This window comes from Triticum aestivum, chromosome 5D, assembly GCF_018294505.1.
Source record: "Triticum aestivum cultivar Chinese Spring chromosome 5D, IWGSC CS RefSeq v2.1, whole genome shotgun sequence".
NCBI lineage: Eukaryota > Viridiplantae > Streptophyta > Magnoliopsida > Poales > Poaceae > Triticum > Triticum aestivum.
Window position 1 is genome coordinate 65,907,925 of NC_057808.1, and position 24,919 is coordinate 65,932,843.

The 24,919-nt window shown below is 45.7% G+C and overlaps 2 protein-coding genes across 3 annotated transcripts; one reads left to right on the forward strand and one right to left on the reverse strand.

The window, feature by feature from the left end:
- The first annotated feature begins 12,133 nt into the window (after positions 1-12,133).
- Positions 12,134-13,744, forward strand: LOC123119481 (CBL-interacting protein kinase 4). Its single transcript, XM_044539288.1, has one exon. It carries the CDS (start codon positions 12,250-12,252, stop codon positions 13,549-13,551), a length of 1,302 nt encoding a protein of 433 aa, XP_044395223.1. The 5' UTR covers positions 12,134-12,249; the 3' UTR covers positions 13,552-13,744.
- Positions 13,745-17,795: 4,051 nt separating this feature from the next.
- LOC123119482 (light-inducible protein CPRF2) lies at positions 17,796-22,472 on the reverse strand. Of its 2 annotated transcripts, none has more exons than XM_044539290.1 (6): positions 22,130-22,472; positions 21,147-21,150; positions 20,303-20,423; positions 19,658-19,733; positions 19,454-19,579; positions 17,796-18,383 (listed from the first exon to the last, which is right to left on the reverse strand). In XM_044539290.1, exons 1-6 carry the CDS (start codon positions 22,253-22,255, stop codon positions 18,027-18,029), a joined length of 810 nt encoding a protein of 269 aa, XP_044395225.1. In that variant the 5' UTR covers positions 22,256-22,472; the 3' UTR covers positions 17,796-18,026. The 2 variants fall into 2 exon arrangements, with proteins under 2 accessions (XP_044395225.1, XP_044395224.1); XM_044539289.1 differs by having other exon boundaries at positions 17,894-18,383; positions 21,063-21,150; positions 22,130-22,467.
- Positions 22,473-24,919: the final 2,447 nt, after the last annotated feature.

Sequence of the window (24,919 nt, forward strand, 5' to 3'; positions counted from 1 at the left end):
GCTCAAGACTCTACATTTTACTTTTAGTGATCCAAGATCACATTGAGTCCATAGGAAAAGCCAATACTATTAAAAGGGGATGAGGTGTTGCTTAATGGGTTACTTGCTCGAAATGCTTAGTGATATGCTCCAAAAACCCTCAACCACTTTCTCATATCCACATTTGTCCCAAACCAAAAGTCAAACTCGGCCCCACCAAAACATTCTATCCGGCGCCACCGAGTTTAGTCGACATAGCCACTGCCACAAAACCCTAGTCATTTCGGTCTCACCGATAGGGATCTCGGTCTCACCGAGATGGGATTGCAAACTCTCTGTTTCCCTTCGTAACATTTTGGTCCAACCGAAATGAGCGATCCCCCACCGAGTTCACAATGCAAACTCTCTGTTTCCCCTTCGTAATGTTTCGGTCTCACCGAGATGAGCGAATCGGTCCCACCGAGTTTGCCTGACTAACTCTCTGGTTAGCTTATTACCAAAATCAGTCTCACCGAGTTTGTGTAAGAGGTCTCACCGAGTTTGTGTAATCGGTCTCACCGAGATTATGTTATGCCCTAACCCTAATGAAATCGGTCTCACCGAGTTGACATGTCGGTCCCACCAAAAATCCTAACATTCACATTTTGAACTAAATCGGTCTGACCGAGTTTCATTATTCGGTCCCATCGAGTTTGGTGATTTGTGTGTAACGGTTAGATTTTGTGTGGAGGCTATAAATACCCCTCCACCCACTCTTCATTCATGGAGAGAGCCATCAGAACATGCCTACACTTCCATCATACATTTTCTGAGAGAGAACCACCTACTCATGTGTTGAGTTCAAGATATCCCATTCCAACCATATGAATCTTGATCTCTAGCCTTCTCCAAGTTGCTTTCCACTCAAATCATCTTTCCACCAAATCCAAATATGTGAGAGAGAGTTGAGTGTTGGGGAGACTATCATTTGAAGCACAAGAGCAAGGAGATCATCATCAACACACCATCTATTACCTTTTGGAGAGTGGTGTCTCCTAGATTGGTTAGGTGTCACTTGGGAGCCTCCGTCAAGATTGTGGAGTTGAACCAAGGAGTTTGTACGGGCAAGGAGATCGCCTACTTCGTGAAGATCTACCCTAGTGAGGCAAGTCCTTCGTGGGCAATGGCCATGGTGGGATAGACAATGTTGCTTCTTCGTGGACCCTTCGTGGGTGGAGCCCTCCGTGGACTCGCGCAACCGTTACCCTTCGTGGGTTGGAGTCTCCATCAACGTGGATGTACGATAGCACCACCTATCGGAACCACGCCAAAAATCTCCGTGTCTACATTGTGTTTGCTCCCTCCAAACTCCTCCCTTTACCTTCATGTGCAATGTTTTACATTCCGCTGCTATACTCTTAGACTTGCATGTGTAGGTTGTTTACTTGACAAGTGCTAAGTTGCTAAAATCTGCCAAGACTTAAAATTGGGAAAAGGCTAGATTTTTATTTGGTCAAGTAGTCTAATCACCCCCCCCCCCTCTAGACATACTTTCGATCCTACAAGTGGTATCATAGCTTTGGTCTCCATTTGCCTTGATTTCCATAGCTTTTGGTGATCATAGCCTTGGTTTCACAACCTAGGAGAGTATGGCGTCTAGCGAGGGAAATTACCACCGTAGAGGTCCTTACTTTGATGGTACTAATTTTGCTAGTTGGAAGGATAAGATGAAAATGCATATTCTTGGACATAACCCCGCCGTTTGGGCTATTGTGTGTATTGGCTTGCAAGGTGAATTCTTTAATGGGAGAGAACCGAACCGTGAAGCTACCGCGGAAGAGTTGAAGATGCTGCAATACAATGCTCAAGCTTGTGATATTCTCTTCAACGGATTGTGCCCCGAAGAATTCAACAAAATTAGCCGTCTTGAGAATGCAAAGGAAATTTGGGATACTTTGATTGATATGCACGACGGTACCGACTCTGTCAAGGAATCCAAATTGGATGTGCTTCAAAGTCAACCTGACAAGTTCAAAATGAAGGATGGTGAAGGTGTCGCTGAAATGTACTCTAGGCTTGCTCTCATCACAAATGAGATTGCCGGCTTAGGAAGTGAAGAGATGACCGATAGATTCATCATCAAGAAGATCCTAAGAGCCTTGGATGGAAAATATGATACCGTGTGCACATTGATCCAAATGATGCCCAATTACAAAGATCTCAAGCCAACGGAAGTCATTGGAAGAATTGTTGCTCATGAGATGTCACTTAAGGATAAGGAAGAGCTCCACGACAAGTCAAGTGGTGCTTACAAAGCCTCATGTGATGCTCCCACGTCATCAAGTGAGAAACAAGCCTTCAATGAAGAATTGAGCCTAATGGTGAAGAACTTCAACAAGTTCTACAAGAGTAGAAGCAAGGAGAGAAGTTCCAAGTCAAGGTCCTACAATGACAAAAGATCTTCAAGTCGTGAATGAAATTGCTACAATTGTGGAAGACCCGGACACTACTCCAATGAGTGTACGGCTCCCTACAAAAGAAGAGAAGATTCTCCCAAAAGAAGTAGAAGAGAAGAATCACCACCAAGAGAGAGAAGGAGTAGAGATGATCGCTATGAACATAGATCCTATCGGAGAAGCAAGGATTCGGAAAGGAAGGACAAATCATCAAAGAGCTACACAAAACAAAGACATCAAGCTCATGTTGGTGAATGGGTATCCGGCTCCGACTCCGACCATCACTCCGAAAGAAGTTATCACTCCGACTCCGAATATACTCAAGATGAAGGTGTTGCCGGCCTAGAACTTGTGTCAACCAACTCCTATGGCATATTTGACTCACCAAATGAAGGAATTGGAAGATGCTTCATGGTTAAAGGTCCAAAGAGAAAGGTGTTTACAAGAGCCTTGCCGGAAGTAAGCAATTTGAGGAAATTGTACGCAAGCAAGGAAGGCACTGGAAGAATCAAGGAATTGGTTTTGAATGAAAGTTCAATGGCAATGGATTTGAGTGGGAAGAAGATCAATACCCCAAGACGAAGTTTGTTCCTCAACAAGAGAAGTATGATCCCACATCCTTCCAAGGAACACAAGCTCAAGATGATCTTCCACCACAAGACCACAAGCAAAAAGGCAAGGACAAGCTTCAAGAGGAGATTGATGCATTTGAAGAAGCTCCCAAGGCCTTGGTCAAGTGGGTTCCCAAGACTACAACAAGTTCCACTTCATCAAGTACGACTACAACTCCAAGGATTCCCATCAAGATGGTGTGGATCCCGAAGAAAAAGAACTAGAGAGCTTGAGGGTGACTCCGCCAACATACTTCACTCATATCTTTTGGCAAGGACATGTGCAAACAACTTCCATATCTTGCACTAGTTCAAGGAGTCACAAACCCTCTTGTTGGTAAGACAAGGGACAAGGTAACCTAATGCTTTCATGGACATCATTTCATGTGAACATCACTCTATGTCTATGGATATCCTTGTTTGTTCCTTGTGGGACTAACCCGTGTAGGTATTGAAAGTGCAACTCACTCCAATGGATTGCTCCAAATGATCTACATCAACATTGAGCATCTACATCTTCAACACCTACATGAAGTCATCATCGACAAAACCCAAGGTTAGTTCATCCCTCTAAGTGGGGATATCACATCTAGGGGAGCTTTACTCTTACCAATTGAGCTAAAGCAACTCTAATGATGTGAACACAACAATGCTTTATGTAAAAGTGGTAACCCCACTTGTGCTTAAACGATGAGTATGACCTATGATCAAATGTTCTCATTTGACTCCTAAGTCAATATACTCATATATAGATGACCTAGACATCGCCAAATTGCTTGATAGATGCTAGAGTGATTGTGCATGCTTTGTCACATATTTCATTTGCCATTTTATTGTGTGAGCATGTTGATTGCATATTTTACTCATTCGAGGACATCCATTTGTTGCTTTGAATGTTTGGCTTTTTCACTTTTTCCAAATGGATGGACAAAAATGCCTAAGAACTCCCTCTAGATATCTATGCTTTTCTCGTCTCAAACTATATTCATGCTACATCACAAAGTTTGATCAAGTCAGATTCGAACCACTCTGTGTGAGGAGCACTTGGAGTCCCCGATTCGTCATAGACTTAAACTTCCAAAACCTCTTTGTGCATTTCGATATGACCGAGTCATCCACTTCGGTCACACCGAGTTCACTAAGTTGATCTAGGTTTTCCATCTCGGTGCAACTGATTTGAACTTTTCGGTCACACACCGAGTTGCAGTAACTGCTTGCGATTCTGCATCTCGGTGCCACCGAGTTGTTCCGCTCGGTCACACCGACAGGGTCGGGATATATAAACCCACGGGTGAGATTTTGGAAATTTCTTCAAACTCCTCAGCCCGCGCGTGTGTCCTACTCTGCCTCCTCGGGTCTCCGGATCATCTCCTCTCCGCCAGCGACCTCCTGCCGCTAGTTTCCGTCGCCGTCAACGGATTTCTTCTCCGCCGTTGCCGCCGTAGCGAACTCCCGCCGAACTAGGGTATGGGTTCGACTCTATGTGCTATTCCTTTAACTCTGATTCATAGCACATGCTTTGCCATAATCATGACCACGTATGCAAACAATTCATCCACTGAAAACTTCCTTTAGGTTAGATTGGATTTGAAAATTTAGGGTTAGGTCTCCGCCGAACTCATCTCAGACCGATCGAGCTGTAGAAATCGGTCCCACTGATTTGGCTTAGGCCATAGCACATGCATTTTCGGTCTGACCGAAAACTGCACACCGGTGCGACCGAGTTCGACTCTCTGTGAAACCCTAGCAGTCTCGGTGCCACCGAACTGTGACTCGGTCTGACCGAGTTCACTAGTTTAGGCTCCAAAATTGCTTCGGTATCACCGAGTTTAACAGATCGGTAGCTCCGAAATGCTTTCTGTGGAGAACTGAAACGAAGTTTTTAAATCATCTGTTTTGCAAAAACTCTGCACTTTGTGATGCTCATCCACTCTACCTCATCTACATCTATTCACCGGGTTTGCTGTCAGTAAGATTGTCAAGATGTCTGACCAGAGTGACAGTCAGAACAGATCTGAAGAACATGTGCAATTGAGTGAGGGTTCAGATCCCTCAAGCAGCTATGATGAGGGCAGTAGAAGCACACCTAGCAACTTGCCCAAGGCAGCCACCAGAACCAGGAAGAAGAGAACCTCAGACTCTGAGGATGAGGATTATGTGGCTGTTGAGGATGAGGCCACCTCAAGGAAGAAAGTGTCGAAGAAGGAGTATGGCACAGCTATTGCAACTAAGCCAGGCTTGAATAAGAAGGCACCAGCAAAGAGAATCCCAATGTCAAAGCCAAGGAAAGTTCCAACAGGAGAAACCATGAAATTCACCATAGAATCAGATGATGGTGAAGCAGCTGGAGATGGCAAGAAAAAGAAGAGGGCAAGAACCACAACTGCAAAATTTCTTGGAAAATCAACTATGGTAAGAGATTCAGAAGAAGAAGAGGAAGAGGAAGAGGATGTTGCACCAGCTCCCATGCCTCAGAAGCTTATGGGAGATGCTATCAAGTTAGGGGCTGCAACATCAAAGCCCAAACCTGCTCCCAAAGCAACAGCTCAAGCTCAGAAACCCACTAAGCCTAAGAGAAACACTAGAAGCATTCCTGCAGAAGAGAAGAACAAGGCCCCAGTGCCTCAAGCTGAAGAAGAGGATGATGAGTCTCTTATTTTGAGGAAACTGAAACCCAAGAGTCCAGACCACAATGATGCTCATCCAGTGGCTGAAGACATGCACATCCGAAAAGATGCTGGACTGAGATTGTGGAGACAGTTTGATCCCTATGCTGTGAGGAGGAGGACTGCAGTTGATTACAGATTTCATACCAAAGAACAGCAAGACTTCTATGAGACAATTTTGCTTGACAAGAAGCCAATTGTATGTGACATGAGATGGGTTGATTGGGAATACATCAAGGAGAAGGAAGATCACTTCCCAGGAGTCTATGACAGCTTCAAAGCATGTGGAGTTGACAAATTTGTTGGGTAGAAGCTCACAAAATGGAATGATGAGCTGATCATGCAGTTTTACTCCACTGCTCACTTTTACCCAGATGGGAAGATCATATGGATGTCTGAAGGTACTAGGTACCAATCCACTGTTGAAGAATGGGCCAAGCTGATCAATGCCCCAGAGGAACATGAAGATGACTTGGATGTGTATGCCAAGAAGAAGAAAGACCACAACACTATGGAAAACATGTACAAAGAGATCCCAGATAAAGCTTTGGAGACTCACAAGCTTGGATCAGTACATTACTTGTTGTCTGGTTTGCCTACCATCAACACCATCCTAAGGCACACTCTGCTACCCAAGTCAGGAGATCACAAGATGATCTGAGGACATTCCATCAACCTGCTACAACTTTTTGATGTCCCTCAAAAGTTCAAAGTCATGAGTATGATTGTAGAGACAATCAAGAGGACAGCTGCTGACCAAAAGAGAAGTTGTGGGTATGCTCCACACATTCAGGAGCTCATCAACTCCAAGATGGGCACGGGTACATATTTATTGGACAAGGAGCATCTACCCCTATATCCTGAATCTGAAGACAATACAGTTGTGATGAATGAGGAGGAACCATCATCAGCTCAAGTACAAGAGAAGAGAGCTAAAGCTAAGGCTGAGAAAGCTGCCAAGATGCCTAGTTTAGAGGAAGCATCTCAAGTTTTCCTGAAGAGCAAGAAAGATCAGCTTGCATACCTGATCCAATCTACCTTGAGGATTGAGAAGGGCTTGGCCACCCTGACTCAGAATCAGGAGAGCTTGGAGAGGATTGTTGAGACAAAATTTTATGATCTTGATGTGAAGGTTGCTGAGATCCAAACAACTGTTGAGCAGCTCCAGGAGGAAACAGAAGAGAGGAGAGGGAAGGCAACTACTGATGCTTTTCAGCGAGTACCAAGGAGTCAGAGGTCTGCTGCAGTGCATGTACCTGATTCTAGAGCTACATCATCTGCACCAGCAACTACAGCTTCAGTGCCACCTCTAGCAGCCACTCCACCAGCTCCAACTACATCAACAGATGCCTTCGTCCTTGGAGTTCTCTCTACACCACCTCCCGAAGACCAAACCTGAGAGACGCATAGCACTATGCATTTTCAAACTTTTTGGTAACTTGTTGCCAAAGGGGGAGAAATATGTATAGATCATAGGCTTCGAGAGAGAGTGTTTTGCCTTTTATCTCTCTTGCTTTTGGTTGAAACCTTTTTGTGTGCTTGGTTGATACACTATGTCTTTGTCTGTGTGAGATACTTGTTTGATCATGTGATTGATCATATGCTACCTTAATGATTGCTTGGATGATGTTATCTCTTATATTCCATATATGATCATTCACTTTGCTTGGTGATGAGTGCATGCTTTTAATTTTTATCATTTTGAGTGCTCCACCAAGATGTATGTGACATGGAAGAGTGACCCATGATCCTAATCGATTGTGCATTTGCATTCAAAAGCAAATTTTAAATAATGCACAAATTTAGGGGGAGCTCTTGCTTATCACATACTTCTCAAAGCGATGATGTATTTCAATCTTATGATCATTTGTCGAAGCTTTGATCTATATGTTGTCATCAATTACCAAAAAGGGGGAGATTGAAAGTGCAACTATCCCTGGGTGGTTTTGGTAATTCCTAACAACATATAGCTCATTGAGCTAATACTATTTCAAGATAAATATTTCAGGAAAGCTCAATGATTGGCATGGCATGGATTAGAAATGTGGACCCCTCAAAATGCTAAGGACAAAAGATTGGCTCAAGCTCTAAAGCTCAAGACTCTACATTTTACTTTTAGTAATCCAAGATCACATTGAGTCCATAGGAGAAGCCAATACTATTAAAAGGGGATGAGGTGTTGCTTAATGGGTTACTTGCTCGAAATGCTTAGTGATATGCTCCAAAAACCCTCAGCCACTTTCTCATATCCACATTTGTCCCAAACCAAAAGTCAAACTCGGCCCCACCGAAACTTTCTATCCGGCGCCACCGAGTTTAGTTGACATAGCCACTGCCACAAAACCCTAGTCATTGCAGCCTCACCGATAGGGATCTCGGTCTCACCGAGATGGTATTGCAAACTCTCTGTTTCCCTTCGCAACATTTCGGTCCAACCGAAATGAGCGATCGGTCCCACCGAGTTCGCAATGCAAACTCTCTGTTTCCCCTTCGTAACGTTTCGGTCTCACCCAGATGAGCGAATCGGTCCCATCGAGTTTGCCTGACTAACTCTCTGGTTAGCTTATTACCAAAATCGGTCTCACCGAGTTTGTGTAATCGGTCTCACCGAGATTATGTTATGCCCTAACCCTAATGAAATCGGTCTCACCGAGTTGACATGTCGGTCCCACCAAAAAACCTAACGTTCACATTTTGAACTAAATCGGTCTGACCGAGTTTCATTATTCGGTCCCACCGAGTTTGGTGATTTGTGTGTAACGGTTAGATTTTGTGTGGAGGCTATAAATACCCCTCCACCCACTCTTCATTCATGGAGAGAGCCATCAGAACATGCCTACACTTCCATCATACATTTTCTGAGAGAGAACCACCTACTCATGTGTTGAGTTCAAGATATCCCATTCCAACCATATGAATCTTGATCTCTAGCCTTCTCCAAGTTGCTTTCCACTCAAATCATCTTTCCACCAAATCCAAATCTATGAGAGAGAGTTGAGTGTTGGGGAGACTATCATTTGAAGCACAAGAGCAAGGAGTTCATCATCAACACACCATCTATTACCTTTTGGAGAGTGGTGTCTCCTAGATTGGTTAGGTGTCACTTGGGAGCCTCCGTCAAGATTGTGGAGTTGAACCAAGGAGTTTGTACGGGCAAGGAGATCGCCTACTTCGTGAAGATCTACCCTAGTGAGGCAAGTCCTTCGTGGGCGATGGCCATGGTGGGATAGACAAGTTTGCTTCTTCGTGGACCCTTCGTGGGTGGAGCCCTCCGTGGACTCGCGCAACCGTTACCCTTCGTGGGTTGAAGTCTCCATCAACGTGGATGTACGATAGCACCACCTATCGGAACCACGCCAAAAATCTCCGTGTCTACATTGCGTTTGCTCCCTCCAAACTCCTCCCTTTACCTTCATGTGCAATGTTTTACATTCTGCTGCTATACTCTTAGACTTGCATGTGTAGGTTGTTTACTTGACAAGTGCTAAGTTGCTAAAATCTGCCAAGACAGTAGTCTAATCATCCCCCCCCCCTCTAGACATACTTTCGATCCTACAACGGCGAACTCGCCCTCCGCATCCACGTCCATGCCGGCGCCCCCGCCCGCCGGCACGGATTCACCCCCCCCCCCCCCCCCCCCCCGCCCCCACCCACCCACCCCGCCGGTCGCCACCGTACCGGCGGTTCCTACGAAGGCGACGAAGGCATGAGGTGGAGGCAAACGACCGGCGAATCGTGACCGCAACCCGGCCGAAAAGTGTGGCTCGGCCGGCCAAAATCTTGAAGGCAGTCGCGGCGGCTCGGGCCGACGATTCGCAGCCACGGCCGACGGCTTCCTCCTACAGCCAAGGAGCCGTTCCTCAACCTCCACCGCCGGCCGTGGAGGAAGATGTGGCCACGCCGACGGCCACCGCCTCCAACATGTTCGATGATATGTCGCAAAGGTAAAAAAATCTTTTGTGCTCTCATTTGTTGTTTCAAATTGAATGTGATGTTGAATGTTTGTACGTCCAATTGTAGTCTTGATGATGAAGCTTTGTAGTCTTCACCGCTCCCGGCAACGATACTTCACCGCTTGACAACGTTGACAAAAGAAGCCGGTGATGATGATGATCGTACCATGGTTCACAACGCCGATGGTGTTGATGACCCGCATGAATGATATTCATGTGCATTATAATTTGTGGAGAAAAACATAGATTTGGATGATGCACTTTTGGTAGAGGGATTTGAAACTATGATGATGATGATCTACTTTTGTTAGGGATTTGAAACTATGATAATGATGCACTTTAATTTGAAACTTTAAGTGATATTTCAATGCAAAACCATGGCTGTACAGCGGCTGAACAGCAGCCGCGCGGCCGGCAACCGGTTTTACATCTTCGTTTTGGACCGCCTGTTGGAGTTGCTCTTTTACATCTCTGTTTTGGACCATCGGTTGGAGTTGAGCCTTTTTCGGAGATGTAAGAGCAACTCCAACACAGCGACCCAAAACGTCCGCATGCGTCCGTTTGGGTCGGCCCGGAAAAATTTGGACGCCCAACGCACCGACCCAAACCCAAAACGTGTCCGCTTCGCATCCGCGCTGACGCATTTGCGACCCAAGTTTGTTGCCGAAATGCGTCGGCGCGGACGCGAAGCGGACACGAAGCGAACGCCTCGCGCGGCTTCTCGTTGTCCGCCGCGTACCCACCTGGCGGCCCTCCAACTACCATGATCAGCTTAATTTATGACGACCGCCCACCTCGGGCCCACGCATCAGCAACGACGGTCGATCTTTTTTAATCCGGGCGTGCGGGGGGGCGTCCTCATCCGCTTCCAGAAGCCCCCCGTCCCCATCTCGCCACCCCTCTGCTCCCCCGTAGGCGGCAACCCTAGCCACCTCTAGCCAAGCAAAGATGGGGTTCTTCTCCGGCTCTGGCCCCGGTAAAGCCAAGGGCAAGGCCCCAACCACCCCTCTCCCCCGGCTTCGCCGGCGCCTTCTCGCCGGCCGAGGCAGCGTGTCAGCGTGCCAGTGCACCAGGCGGAGTGGCACTGGCAGCACTGTGTCCCTCTCCCCTTCCCGGACATGACCCTGCCTCACGACTGGCATTTGAATCCGGAGAGGATCCCGGTGCCGGCGGCGCCACGGTCGGACAGGACGCACCCAGAGGAGGTGTGGCGCCAGCGGGCGCTGCTGACGCTGGAGCAGCGCAGCGACACTGCGTACGCCTTCGACTCGCCCAACTGGGCTCGTTGGTTCGCCTACGAGCATGAGGAGCGCGAGGTGACGCGGCATCCGCGAAGTCGCCCGCAGCTTGCTGCCGCCCCCGCTCGTCCTCCGCGACGAGGACCAGAAGGCAGAGGCTGCCTACCGACGGCCATGGCGGTTGTCCTCTGGGAGAGCGAGGAGGACGAGTGGTGCAGGATGGCGGAGGAGGAGGAAGAGGAGGCGGCGTACCAGGCTGCCATGGCGGATGCCATGGTCCTCTCCGCGGCGGGCGACTGCGTCATGCCACCAGTGGCCCCGCCATCCCCGGTCAAGACCTTGCCGGAGCAGGCCCCCGTCGAGCGCTACTCCTGGATGGGAGTAGGGCGCGAGTGGGCCAGCACGCCGCCGGTCTGGATGGGGGCGACACCGGCGCAGGAGGCGACATACCTCGAACAATGGCGCCAGCGACGGCTGGCCGAGTAGTGTCTCGACGGCGAATACCTCGAGATGCTCGAGCGCGACGCCAAGGAGCGCGAGGCCGAGGAGGAGGTGCGCCAGGCCCAAACAGCGGCGGCACAGCCCGCGGCCACACAGCCCGCACCCGACATCAACGTTGTCTGGAACACGGAGTTCCCCTAGGCCTGGCCTGCGCCGACGCCCATCGACCTCACCGGCCCCGACGACGACGACGAGGATGCCTAGGGCAGCGCACCGCCTCGTAGTTAACTTTTTTTAATGTTAATTAATGTAGATGTGGATGTGTGGACTATCGCCGGCCTTCATGGCCGGCTTTATTGTTTAATTATTGTTTGTTTTTATTTTCAAAATGTTTGTATTCTTTTTTATCGTGCGCTGTCAAAATGGGTCAGGCCGGCGTTGGGCGCATGCACCGACCCAAACGTGGAAGCGGACCTTGGTGTCCGCCGGGCCAACCCAAAGAGACAAAAAAACGGACAAATTTGCCGTCCGTTTGGGTCGGCGCGTTGAAGTTGCTCTAAAAAGCACTTTTTGGTGCTCTAAATTTTTACATCACCGGTTTGGAACACCAAAATATACATAATCTATTGGAGATGCTCTAATGATGGTGTAGAAGACCATATATACAAAAGAAAAGATAATATACCAACCCACGTTGTTGAAGTTAGCACTAACCATGGCTAACGAAAGCCCTAAACCCTAGTTAACAACTAAACGATTGCACAATTGCACAGCCAGCCAACTCAGCCCTATAAAAAGCCAGCACCACCACCTAATGCTACGTACACGGTGGCGTCTCTAACCTTCCTTGAGGAGCTGAGGTGTTTATGGATTTCTAGCTAGCTGCACGTAGGCCCGAACGTCATCAGTGGTCGTACGCAGTCGCCATGAACGGCAAGAGCAAGAAGAGCAAGGACACGCCACTGCTGGGCAAGTACGAGCTCGGGCGACTGCTCGGCCGCGGCACGTTCGCCAAGGTCTACCTCGCGCATCCGGTCACTGGCGGTGAGCCAGTGGCAGTGAAGGTGATCGACAAGGCGGAGGTGATGGGCATGGAGGGCATGGCGCCTCGCGTGCTCCGGGAGGTGGTGGCCATGCGCCGGCTTCGCCACCCGGGCGTGCTCCGCCTCCACGAGGTGCTCGCCACCCGCTCCAGAATCTACCTCGTCATGGAGCTAGCCCCCCGTGGCGACCTCCAGTCCATGCTCGCCGCTCTGCCAAACCGCCGCTTTTCGGAGAAGGCCGCGCGGCGCGTGTTCGTGCAGCTCACGGCGGCGCTCGCCCACTGCCACGCGCGCGGCGTGACGCACCGCGACGTCAAGCCGCAGAACGTCCTCCTCGACAGCGCCGGCAACCTTAAGGTGTCCGACTTCGGCCTATCGGCGCTCCCAGACACGCTTCGGGACGACGGCCGCCTCCACACCGCCTGCGGCACGCCGGCCTATGCCGCGCCGGAGGTGCTCCGCCACATATCATACGACGGCGCCAAGGCCGACGCGTGGTCCTGCGGCGTCATGCTCTTCGTCCTCCTCGCCGGACGCCTGCCCTTCGACGACGCGAACATCCCCGATATGTGCCGGAAGGCGCACCGCCGTGAGTACGAGGTACCGCCGTGGGTGTCGCCGCCGGCGCGCCGCCTGGTGCACCGCCTGCTCGACCCGAACCCGGCGACCCGCGTCTCCGTGGAGGCTCTGGCGGCGACGCACCCATGGTTCGTCAAGCGCTCCCTCAGCCTCGACTCGCAGCTCGACGGCCTCCTCGACGGCCAGCCAGAGCGCGCGCTGGCGTTCCGGGCGCCGGCGGTGAACGCATTCGACATCATATCCATGTCGCAAGGGCTCGACCTGTCCGGGCTGTTCGGCGGGAGCAAGAGCAGGGAGAAGCGGTTCATGACGACGGCGTCGCCGGAGCAGACGCTGGAGCAGCTCAGCCGGGCGAGCGGGAAGCTCGGGTACGTCGTGGTGGGGACGAAAGGAGTGGGGTGCCAGCGCCGTCCTCCAGCAGGGAGGCCGGCAATATCAGTGGGGATTTCGGAGCTGGTGCCGCCACTAATGCTCGTCGAGATGCGGCTGGAGATGGACGACGGCGACGGCGAGGTTCAAGTGTTTGGTTGGGATCAGTTGAGGGTGGAGCTAGGGGATGTAGTAAGGGCTTGGCATAGCTGTGAAGATTTGGAACAAGTTCAGTAAACTTTCTTATTCAGAAGAAGTTATTTTGCAGCTTAGCTAGTTAATGGAGGTGTAAAAAGGTACTCTAAAATGTCAATATATGTGAATCTAGCTTGTTTGTTTTACTTGTTTTCTGTATTGAATATTACACTGTACACTATATGTAAGCTCCATTTGTATACAAGAAAAGATAGGGTAAGCTTTTTGGCAACAATCTGAATGTGTTGAGCAAGTAAAGACGGTACAAAAGATCGAAGAGATTGAAACGAAGTTCTATGTATGTTCAGCTCTGTTAGCAGCACACTGTAGACCAATGAGAAATTAGCCCATAATAACCGACGAGTAATCAGAATTTAGCCCAGACTTGTGTGCTCTTGATATACTACTATGCCTTTTGCATATCAGTTAACTGGAAAGCAACTGATCAAGTTTAAAAAAATGAAAGGCATGATGTTCACCAAAATTCTGGTAAATAGTAACTCCAAAAATAAGCTATTATACAGTTTATACCTCATGTATATGCAATACCTCATTTTTGTTTATTAAAAGGCACAATATTATAAACTACTAAAAAACTTGTAAAAATAAGTTTCTACTGCAATTAACAAGACCACAGTCAAAATCAGGCATTTCTAATTACTCTGATTAGACAGCCTCTTAATCATTTGACAACATTGACAGCACTCGCGCGACGGTTTAGCCGCTGCCCCTAAATAATCAGCACACTCGAGCATTTTTCACCACACCAAGAGACATCTATTTATGGTATCTGAATTGTTATGTTATCATTATAGAATTTGACAAATGAGTGAATGTACAATGATACACGCACCTTTTGCTTTGATTAGTGCTATCAAGATAGCAAAACTGTAGTAACAGACAGACACAGAAGCAGTGACATGTTTGGCTCACCTGTGGCTGGCCTGCTAGCACAGAAATGATAGCTCATGTTTCAGCTCAGATCCGTCGAACCAGGGCTCCTGTCTGCTCCGTTATGTTCATAGCATAGCAGACTAGTTGCCATTTTTTAGCCCAACAACTCAACCTCTATGTCTCTATCCTATTAATTTCCAAGAAAAAAAATCTTGAATTTGAATGAGATAAGTGCGCGGAGAAAAAAACAAATACATGCTGAGAAGTAGAGTGTCCCTATCAATGTCTCTGGGAGCTTCATTTCTGGTGAATTAACTTTCTGAAGGATATGTTATCCTGAATAAAGTGAGAGGGAGGCCTGCATCCATGGCGACCGTTGGTTGTTTCCCAGGACTATGAACAGTTGCCAGGGCTCTCGGCATCGTCGATTCGCCATGATATGTTCGGAGCGAATGCGACCATAGATAGATAGATATAGGTACGGAGTAGATGTCAGTAGCATCAACTCTCAATCAAGTGAAGGTATAAGATAGCTAGAAACAACCTGCCGCATCAACTGATAAAGAGGCCTTGTTGGAAGATATTTGTGCACACTCTGTAAAGCAACAGGTGATTGATTGGTTCCTTAGTTTGCAGCCAGCTATCAGTGGGAGCTATTTTCTTCAGAGCAGCAATGCAGTTTTCTCTTGTAAGAGCATAGACACCACAGGAAATTATCTCAGGGTTTTCCCCCTTTTTTGACATAATGGAAAGATTATCCTCCCGGTCTCTGCATCATGTGATATGATGCAACAATGTCAGAGCTAATTCACCGATGAAGAAAAGATAACCATGTTTGGTGTCACTAGTCATGTCAGAGTGCAGATCACCTGATCACCTGCTCCCCTGAATGAAGTTCAACCCACTGAACTCTGCTTCTCACTGAAACTTCTGCGTTGTTCCGCGGCTAGCTTGCCTGCTACTTCTCTAGGAAGCACTCTGCTTTCCTTCGCTTTTGTATCAGACACTAAGTTGCTTTGCTTTGTTCAATGGGGCAGGGGAACCTCTTTACATCTAAAAAATGGTGTTGCAACCTGCAAATTGCCAAAGCTGTTACTCTCAGGAGATGCAATTTGCCAGTTCTTTGTGCAAAACTAATGTGACCTGACCTGGACATCAGGGAATGGAACAACCAGTACTGACAAACGAGGTAGCTCAGAAATTCAGCTCACCTCGTCATTGGTTCGAGAATCAAGACACTCACACATTCATACAAGATGCTTACTTTTTGCGTGAACTAAGTTGGCTATCCATTGTAACCTCGCACCCGTAAAGCGGTGAAAAGGAAATCAGTATTTGACTGCACCTGTCTGGTCACAATACAGGAGGAGGAGAGCTGTAAGCAAAGTAAACAACGTGCGAGAAGTATGCAAGACAAGAAGTGCTGGTCTGAATCAGCACAATCTTTTTGGGCAAGATATATAGCACACTGGAATCAGGTGATCGTGAGACACAATCAAAGCTTTAAACAAACCAAGTGCTTACCCTTAATCTGCAGATAAGTTAGGTGCTTACCTTTTGGGTGTATATCTTCTCAGCGTGTCACCAGTGATGAATGTTGAACCCTCTCTTTCTCTAAGCAGATGACAATTAGATACGGACATGGTCTTCACCATGAAACTCTGACAATTCATTTTTGTATGAATGTGTATGTTAGTACAAAACATGAAAGCAAATACAGTGTTAGCAATTTGATCCAATCAGGGGCCTCTTTCAGTAAGATCTGTGATGCAAAGGACTATGGATGGATAAGCATGTAAATATATATATATCAAATCCCTAGACATAGCAACAAGGAGTTCTGCCCAAGATCAAGGCAACATGTTTTATCCAAAATACGGTGCGCTCTGCTACCATTATCTCTTCAATTAACTAGTCTATCCACTTGGTCATCCTCCTAGCTTTCCATTGGAAGTACAGAAGAATAAGTTATCCCCCATATGCTCCAAAAAGTGCAAAGACAACTTGTCAAAATCACAGAAGAACAGTCCCACACATCATGGTTCTCATGGGCAATTTAGCAAAACAAGCTTTATGTGAATGTTAAAAAGAGATATTATTTTACGCCATCTTCTGTATCCTGCCTAGATCAGTTTGCCATCTGTTTAGGATAGCTGTACAAGAGAATGGACTCATCGGCGCAGGCTATGACCATTAGCCATTCAACCCCGTTTTCAGAGAAGAATTTCAGGGAAGAACATTGAAAAAGGGAAACAAAATTCTCTTCTCCATGCGCCGCGGTGTTTCTCACTTCTTAAGGCCCATGGGCCAACTTGGACTAAAATTACACAAAACTTTGAGCATTTTGGTAATTGAAACACAGTACTGTATGCCATAATACTAATCCACTTTCCTTGCACAGATTTACTGCTCTACTGACTTCACATGTATACTCCTCCATTCCACATGTGTGCTCTCTATCTCCGTGGACCTTTAACTACAGACCGATGCGGCGGGAAAAAAATATTCAGTGACTTCGTTTCGAAGAAGTTTTAATATTATTTTTCACCCCCGTGTCGGTACGTTGTTAAATTAGGTCAAAGTTGCTCGGAAGCGCGGCGCACTATATTTGAAGAGGAGTACTTTAGAAGTATTGACTTAGTTTGTTGCCATAATACAAATAGACTTTCAGTTTCTGATTTGTTTTTGTTATGTTGGTTTGGTGTGCAAACTAAAATATGGCACAAAAATCATTGTATTTGTCGAAATATACGGCACGTCTGATTAAATAGTTCCCTATAATAATGAGAGTCCAGTGAGAGTGAACAGCCCTTTCAAAATTTAGGCACAATTCCTCAGTACCATCACAAAGATAACCGAATGGAAAACACAGTTTTGCTAATCATTGACATGTCCAATACAGTTATCTGCTTATGCGTGATATTCACAAGGCTGAGAAGCAGGATCATACATCTGATGTAGTGGAGAACAACAAGGTGTTTCTCACTTCTTAAGGCCCATGGGCCAACTTGGAGTAAAATTACACAAAACTTGGAGCATTTTGGTAACTGAAATACAGTGCTGTATGCCATAATACAAATCGACTTTCAGTTTGCACACCAAAATTTACTGGGCTCTCGCTGGACTTCAACATGTATACTATTTTGAAGGTAATTGAAATACAGTGCTGTATGCCATAATACAAATCGACTTTCAGTTTCTGCTTTGTTTTTGTTAGGTTTGTTTGGTGCGCAAACTGAAATTATGGCACAAAAAATCACTGTATTTGTCATAAAATTATGGGATGATCTGATCAAATAGTTCCCCATATATAATGAGTTCAGTGAGAGAGTTCAATAGCCCTTTCAAAATTTAGGCATAATTCCTCAGTACCATCGCAAAGTTCACCACCAAATGGAAAACACAGTTCTGCTCATCACTGACATGTGCAGTACAGTTACCTGCTTGTGCACAATATTCACAAGGCTGAGAAGCGCAAAGAAGCAGGATAAGAAGACTGAAGTGCAGGTTATTTACCTTCAAAATAGTATACACAAAGTTCAGCATCCAGATATACACGGACGCCACAGCCTCCATACTTTACGACAAAACTTAGCCCACTGGAGAATTATACAGTCCAGTTACTAACCATTGGCAGGGACTTCATGGTCCGGGAAACTCGACGTGTCCTCAGTGTGCACTGAATCTCTATGGATCCTCTTCTGCAGGTTCTCCAGGCTCGCGACGCGTCGCAAAGGGGCTGGCCTTGAGGTCATCTCTTCCCCATTGGGCAAAGGGGTTGCTACCTCTGAGAGGTCATGTTTGATCAGATCGTCTTCAAGTAAACCCTGGAGGAAATGGCTCATGTTTTCCTCAGTGGGAACAGCATCAGCAGAAGCTGCAACAGATACACATGAAGACAAGGGCACGTTGTTTGATGTAGTGGAGAACATCAAGCTTGCTCCAGTTACTCTCCTGACAGCTTCTTCAGCTATATTCACCTGAACACAAGTACTTTGTTAGCGTAGAAAAGCAAAGAATAATATGGCACTAGTTACATTTTGTTTATAGACCCTGTTTCAGATAATATGAAGCAAGTTGTATCTCACTAGCACCTCATCTAGACTATTTTTGTAGAATCCAAGTATTAGCTACTGCCAATGTTTTGGAAAGAAAAAAAACATTTTATACACATAGCACCTCATCTAGACTATTTTTGTAGAATCTAAGTATTAGCTACTGCCAACGTTTTGGAACAAAAAAATACAGTTTATACACATAAGTGTAACATATGTCTGTTTTAAAAAACATAAGTTCTATATATACATGTCTGTGAATACAATATTGAAATATGCCTGGTGTTTGCAGAGAAAAGACAACAAGTAATGGCTGTAAAATGGATGTTCTAGAAACACCTTTACCAAGACATAAATACAGAGTTCGGCATGTACTCACACACAAGCATTAACAAATGTATGTATGATTGTGCCTGTTTGGACTCCTCAGGTGCGGTATGAGATAGAACACCCTCCCATAAGGACCAAAACCACAGGCTTAATGAGACACACTCTCTGAGCATTGCAACATGGTATGAGCACTTTTTTATATTTTGTTTCGTTTTTACAACACCCACACCTGTAAGAAAACATTGTTATTCTTGCCACCAAAAAATTAAAAAGAATAGAAGAGAGAGTGAAACATAGAACTAAACTACTCCTTGTTCACTAATGGAAGAGGATAGTACCTGCCTGCCTCCTTATGAGAATGGCAAACTCAAACCCAGAATGGCAATGTAATCTTTAATAGTACAGTTAGGAATAGGAAGTTACAAATGATGCTAAACAAGGAATGTCAAATCCCAGATCGCTTTAATTGCCATGCATGGGTTCTCCAAAGAAAAGAAAGCACATCAACCATGGTATGTGCAGAGCCTAAAAAAGTAACTAGTAATGACACATATGATGCACAATATTATGCCATGGCTATAATCAACAGATTCACTAGCACAGCCCTTCAAATAGTTACAGCAGGTTGCAGGATGCAGTTAAGAGTTATCAAGAAAAGGATATACCTTTCTCCTCATAGTCTCAATATCAACTGTAAGATTCCTGTTGCCAAGGGAAGCTTCCTTGTATTTCTGAGTCATGTCAGTCAGGCGCTTTAGCAAAGATGCATTCTCAGCTCTTAACTGGGTAACCTAGATGATAGTGCAGTAATTAGCATGGCCGGCTTAACTTCAGTTGAGTTTCAAACATCGTTAGTCACAATTTCAAACCTGTGATTCTATATCATTTTGGTGGGCTTGCTTCCTTTTCCTTGACCTCCTGGCAGATTCTCGATTTGACAGCATCCTGATCATAGAATTAAAACAGAGAAAATTCAGCATGGCAAACATTGTACTAGTTTTCCAACATGGCACATTGGTAAGGAATTTACTTGAAAATAACCAAGTACGAAACTACAGCCTCCTGCTATTTAGGACTTTGGTGGGATTGGTTTAAATTTAGAAAACAAGGCCATTTCTAGTTTTTATTGTGAAATATGTTGGGTGTTTAAAAAATAATCTGGTACCAATATGAAAAGACATGAGCATATATGTTTGAAGGGATTGGATCCTCTATGGTACCCTCTGCTTTTTCACCTGTCCTGAACCATTCGACTGGCAGGGCAAGGAAAGAGATTGAGATATATTATATCCTTGCAAGATAAACTAATTTCTTGCCCCATTACTATCAAGTATTTGTTTCCAACTAGATAACTGAATATTGCTAAAAGGTGAAAGCCGATATTTTTGGATGACAAGTTCTGGTGACAGCAGAACATAATGTTCACATGATACCATTAGAAACTTATAATGATTAAAGTTGATGCTTTGTACTGCATGTTGAAGATAATGGTGATGAGAAAAAGTCTGCAGTACCTCTTCACGCGCTTGGCACTGGCAGGGTCTGTATTTTCCTCGAGATCCCCATCGTCATCATCTGACTGCTCCTTTGATGTACAACTATTAGCTGGCTTTCCTTGAACAACAGTACCGTCACCTATGGATAGAAGTAAAGAACAAAAAGGCTTAATGAGGATAGCACACAAGAGTTAGAAGTTCTAATGCTACAAAAAATGCCTAGTTCCGTATCACGCTTGTAGGTGCTCTTCTAAAACAGATACTATGATGTGAAAATATGTCTAGACTCTAGACATGGTCAGAATGCAAACTGGTGTCAACAAGAATGCTTCTCTGATGCAATTGCCAGTATTCAGCATCGATGAAACAGGATTAAAATATCCATTTATCATCTTTTACGTATTTGATCTCAACAATATTATATGTGTTTTAGCTCTTTTCTCCAGACATGTCAACATAGCACCATATTGCCAAAGCCAGAGTTAAAATTTCTCCCCATTTTGCTGGATTCTCTGGACAACAGTTAACCTATTCTACAGAAACTGCTGGCAACATTTGCCTCTTCTGCTGATTCAGGAGTGCTAGAAGCCAGAGAGTACCAAATAAAAGGACAGCTAATGTTCAGAGGTGGATTTGATATATAACACTCACTCTAGCAGAACTGAATAATACTGTCAACCTAAACTGTACTTTGTCAATTACTGCCTTTTGGTTACTTCCTGTTGCGAAGTTACTTGGACTTAAATGAATGTGAATATCGAAGTTCGTTCATACATACAATCAAAAGAAGCTTGAGAAACCAATGGCGAAGTGTCCGAAGCTTGTGAACTGAGGCAGTTCAACGAAGATTCTTGAGGTTTACCTTCCTGAAATCAAATTACAGGAAAAATTAGCTCATGTACATCACACTTAGATGGCATTTGCCAGAGCACACTGCAAAATCTAGTTTGATTGATGAGCAATGCAAAATCACACATATCACCCGAACGGTTACCGATTATAATAAATCGTAAGCTTCAATTGAATCAATGGGTAAATGTGGATAAGAGAAATACTGATGTCAGATATGAAATGGTAGAAACTAGGGACGATTGATTCAGCCACTCATATACACTCTGCTACTAACAGGCACAAAGTGTGAATTGAATGGTGTAGGACGATTAAAGCAAACAATTATGTCGTTACATGCTTGCGTGTCACTCTCAGGAAAAATATCAGAACAAACTTTTTCATATCAGATATGAAAAAGATTGGAGAACCCAATTGTTCCGGACTCTCCGACAACATCAAATCATTTAATTATATAGTCATATGCGGTCGACCATATTCCATCAGAATATACTCATCATCTGTATATGTGGTTGAAACAAGCCAGCTACCCTCCTAGAAACATGTTACATGTCGCATGTCAGTATGTCACACTAAACCATCTGTGATCCTATCCTATGCACCAAGATTCCCCTGAGAATCCAGGAAACCAGGATTCTTCTCCCATCGCCTTCATTCAGGAATAAAAGGCACATCATTACCATTTTTGTTTCGTGCGGGTTCCTGGCCAGAAAATAATACTCAACTGGTACCATTTTCATGTAAATCATAATAGTAACAAATCTAGCGCATTAGGATGGCAGCAATTCGGCCAGTAAGACTACTTAGAAAACTGAAACTGGTCGGGTTGTTCATCAGAACTCAAAAGACTGAAGCAGATCCGTGCGGTGTTTTCTTGTAAACAAAAAATTGCTGGACAACTCCTCTAAGAGGGATCTGCGGTGGAATCAGTAGAGCTTTATCAAACGCTCCAGATCGACCTAAAACTCAGTCAGACCAGAGAGGAATTGAGCATACCATGGTCTTGGCCACGGCGGCGCAGTACAGTTGCAGCTTCCTCTTCAGCACGGCGGCGTACTCTCCGGGGTCTCCGCCGGCGCGGGCACAGTTCAGCTCCACCACCTCGTCGCCGCTGCACTCCATTCTCTAAGTAGCTGCTCTGTTTCCCACCCTTGATAATAGTAGTTCTACTCACAGGGGCAAAGAATTACTACACCGGGAACTGGGAGCAAGTGAATCGCAAAACTAAGGATTTGGAGCAAGAGCGATGGTGGAGATGGAGGCGGCGAGGGGGGAGGGTTTATAGCGGCGGTGGAGGGGACGGGGAGTCGCTGTCTCGGCGGCGCTGTCCATGTGTTTCACTTCTCCGCGCAAAAAAAGATCTCAGCAGCCTACTTGCAAGCCAAGTGGCCAGAATCCGCTCCGGCGTGCTCCTGTCCACAAAATTTAGATCTTTCGTGTGGGGACCACCGTGTGTTTTCCATGGAAATTTACTGGCTCTCGATTTATTGACCCCCTCTAGTTTTGACCCTAAATTGACCTAAAAAAATAATACCAAATTGTGAGTTATATACCACAAAAAGTATATCATTTGATTTGTATTTGAAAGAAATTTCTAATGATGCACTTTGGGATGCATACTTAACTTGCAATTTAACAATCAAGTTTCAGATGAGAATCGAGGAGGTCTTGTAAACCGAGACAGATGAAGTATGTTCTAGGAAATTGTAGTCGGACTTCTCTATCTTTTAACAACCATTGGTAAAGCTGTTAGAAAATGTTTGATAACTAGATTTTTTTTACGAAAAATGATTCTAGAATGTATTTTCCATACTTATTACTTAAATGTTTTATACAAATTTAGCGGTAAAGTTTTCTCATTGGTAAAATCAAAATGTAAACTATTTTTAATTAGTCGGAGTAACTTGCCGGTACGGAGAAAATTATATAAACCATCTACGCGCCTAGAGAGTGCAGAGCCAAATGAATCTCATAAAGTTTCTACCAAGGCTCCCCCCGGCGTGGCACTAGAAGCATACACCCACTTCAGGGCACACATGAAATAAATATGTGACCAATATTTCTGCATAAAGATTGGCAACAGATTTGAGTTTGTAAAGTGTGGAACCGCACATATAACTTCACACCCACCAAAGTTGATTTTCAAATCAAATGCCCCGAGCCAGTCTGTGTTTGCCCTGCCTGTGCTCGCCTTGGTCTCTAAGCGTCGGTAGCAGGCCAGATCAGTCACGCAAGGCCTCCACAACAGGGCTTGGATCCAGGACATCCAGGGTGCCATGGGGCCGCGGCGATGGTGGAGTACGTCTAGCTATGGCGAGCCCTGCAACAGATCGCTCTTTCCCTCCGCCATGACTCGCTCAGATGGGTTGGACTAAATCGGAAACTTACACCGCAAGATCTTGTTATCATGCCCTGTTCACCAGATCGACAATCACGCCCCACTAGAGACTCGCCTGGAGGACATGAGCGCCCCTACGTATCCATTTCTTCACGTGGTTGGCCGCCCAAGATCGTTGTTGGACCGCCACTAGTCTGGCGCGGCACGGCTTGCCACATGATGACTATTGTGCGTTTTTGCGACCAAGTGCTGAAAACCATGGATCACCTCCTCCTTCACTCCTCGTTCTCCAAGACCGTCTGGCATGAAGTTCTTGCTTTGTGTCGTGCACTTATCACCCCACCAGATGTTAATGACTGCTTCTTAAGTTGGTGTGCGTCCACCATGAGTAACGCGCCTGCTGCCATGCGCAAGGGCCTTGCCTCCCTTATGCCGCTCACTGCCTAGTCCATCTGGCGGCATCGGAATGCATGTATCTTTGACAACGCCCGACCCTCCACCACGCAATTGCTTCAAGTTATCAAGGACGATGCAAACTCCTGGGCCATGGCCAGAGTAAAGGACATTGCTAGTTTCATCCCGTGGTGATAGCTTAGTTCTCGGGGCCGAGCATCCCCTCTTTGATCTGCTCATGTAACCCCTCTCTACGCCCAGTCGTGTGTATGTCGAGAGGTATTACCCTTGTAGCTCAAACACTATATGTTCTCTTCTACCTATCAATGGAATGATACGCACTTTCCGTATTCACAAAAGAAATCAAATGGCCCAAAAAGAGTATATTTATTGTTCAATATCCATTTATACATCTATTTTCCTTCAGATAACACCAAGTACAACCTACAAGTGTGTCCTTGCTGCTGAGAGATGAAAGTTTCAAACTAGTGTCTAAGTTCAAAGAAAAAGGGCTCTTTTCCAACATTGTATGCATCTTATCAACATTTCAGACTAAAAGACAAGTAGACCAAACGTCCTTGTCAATTTCATTCATCTCTCCATGTTGAAGAAGATCTCATGATCTTGGTTGCAACCTGTGATCAGAATCTCTCCATTTGTGGGTGCCCTTGTCCACGGAATGTAGTTTTTTTTGTGGTGGGCTAGCACCATATCTTTCTCATGGCTACCAAGCATGCCAAGTCAGCAAGACATGTAAAATTGGTTGGAATGAATTTGGGGCCGATTTTTGCTGATGAAAAGACATTGGATTCGCAACTAGAAAGCCCCGCCACACCCGATAACTGACGCGACACAAACATGGGTGGTGGCGAAGAACAAATCCATGACACGTGCAATCTTGACGTACTAATGGACATAGGCACACTTGTTTTGGTATTATATATTGTATGTATGCTACTGATATTCTAGAACGAAGTGGGAATCGAGCACGACATGCAAACCTTGATATTGTTTTCGTATTATACACGACTTGTATGTCAATGGCTAAATGTTCA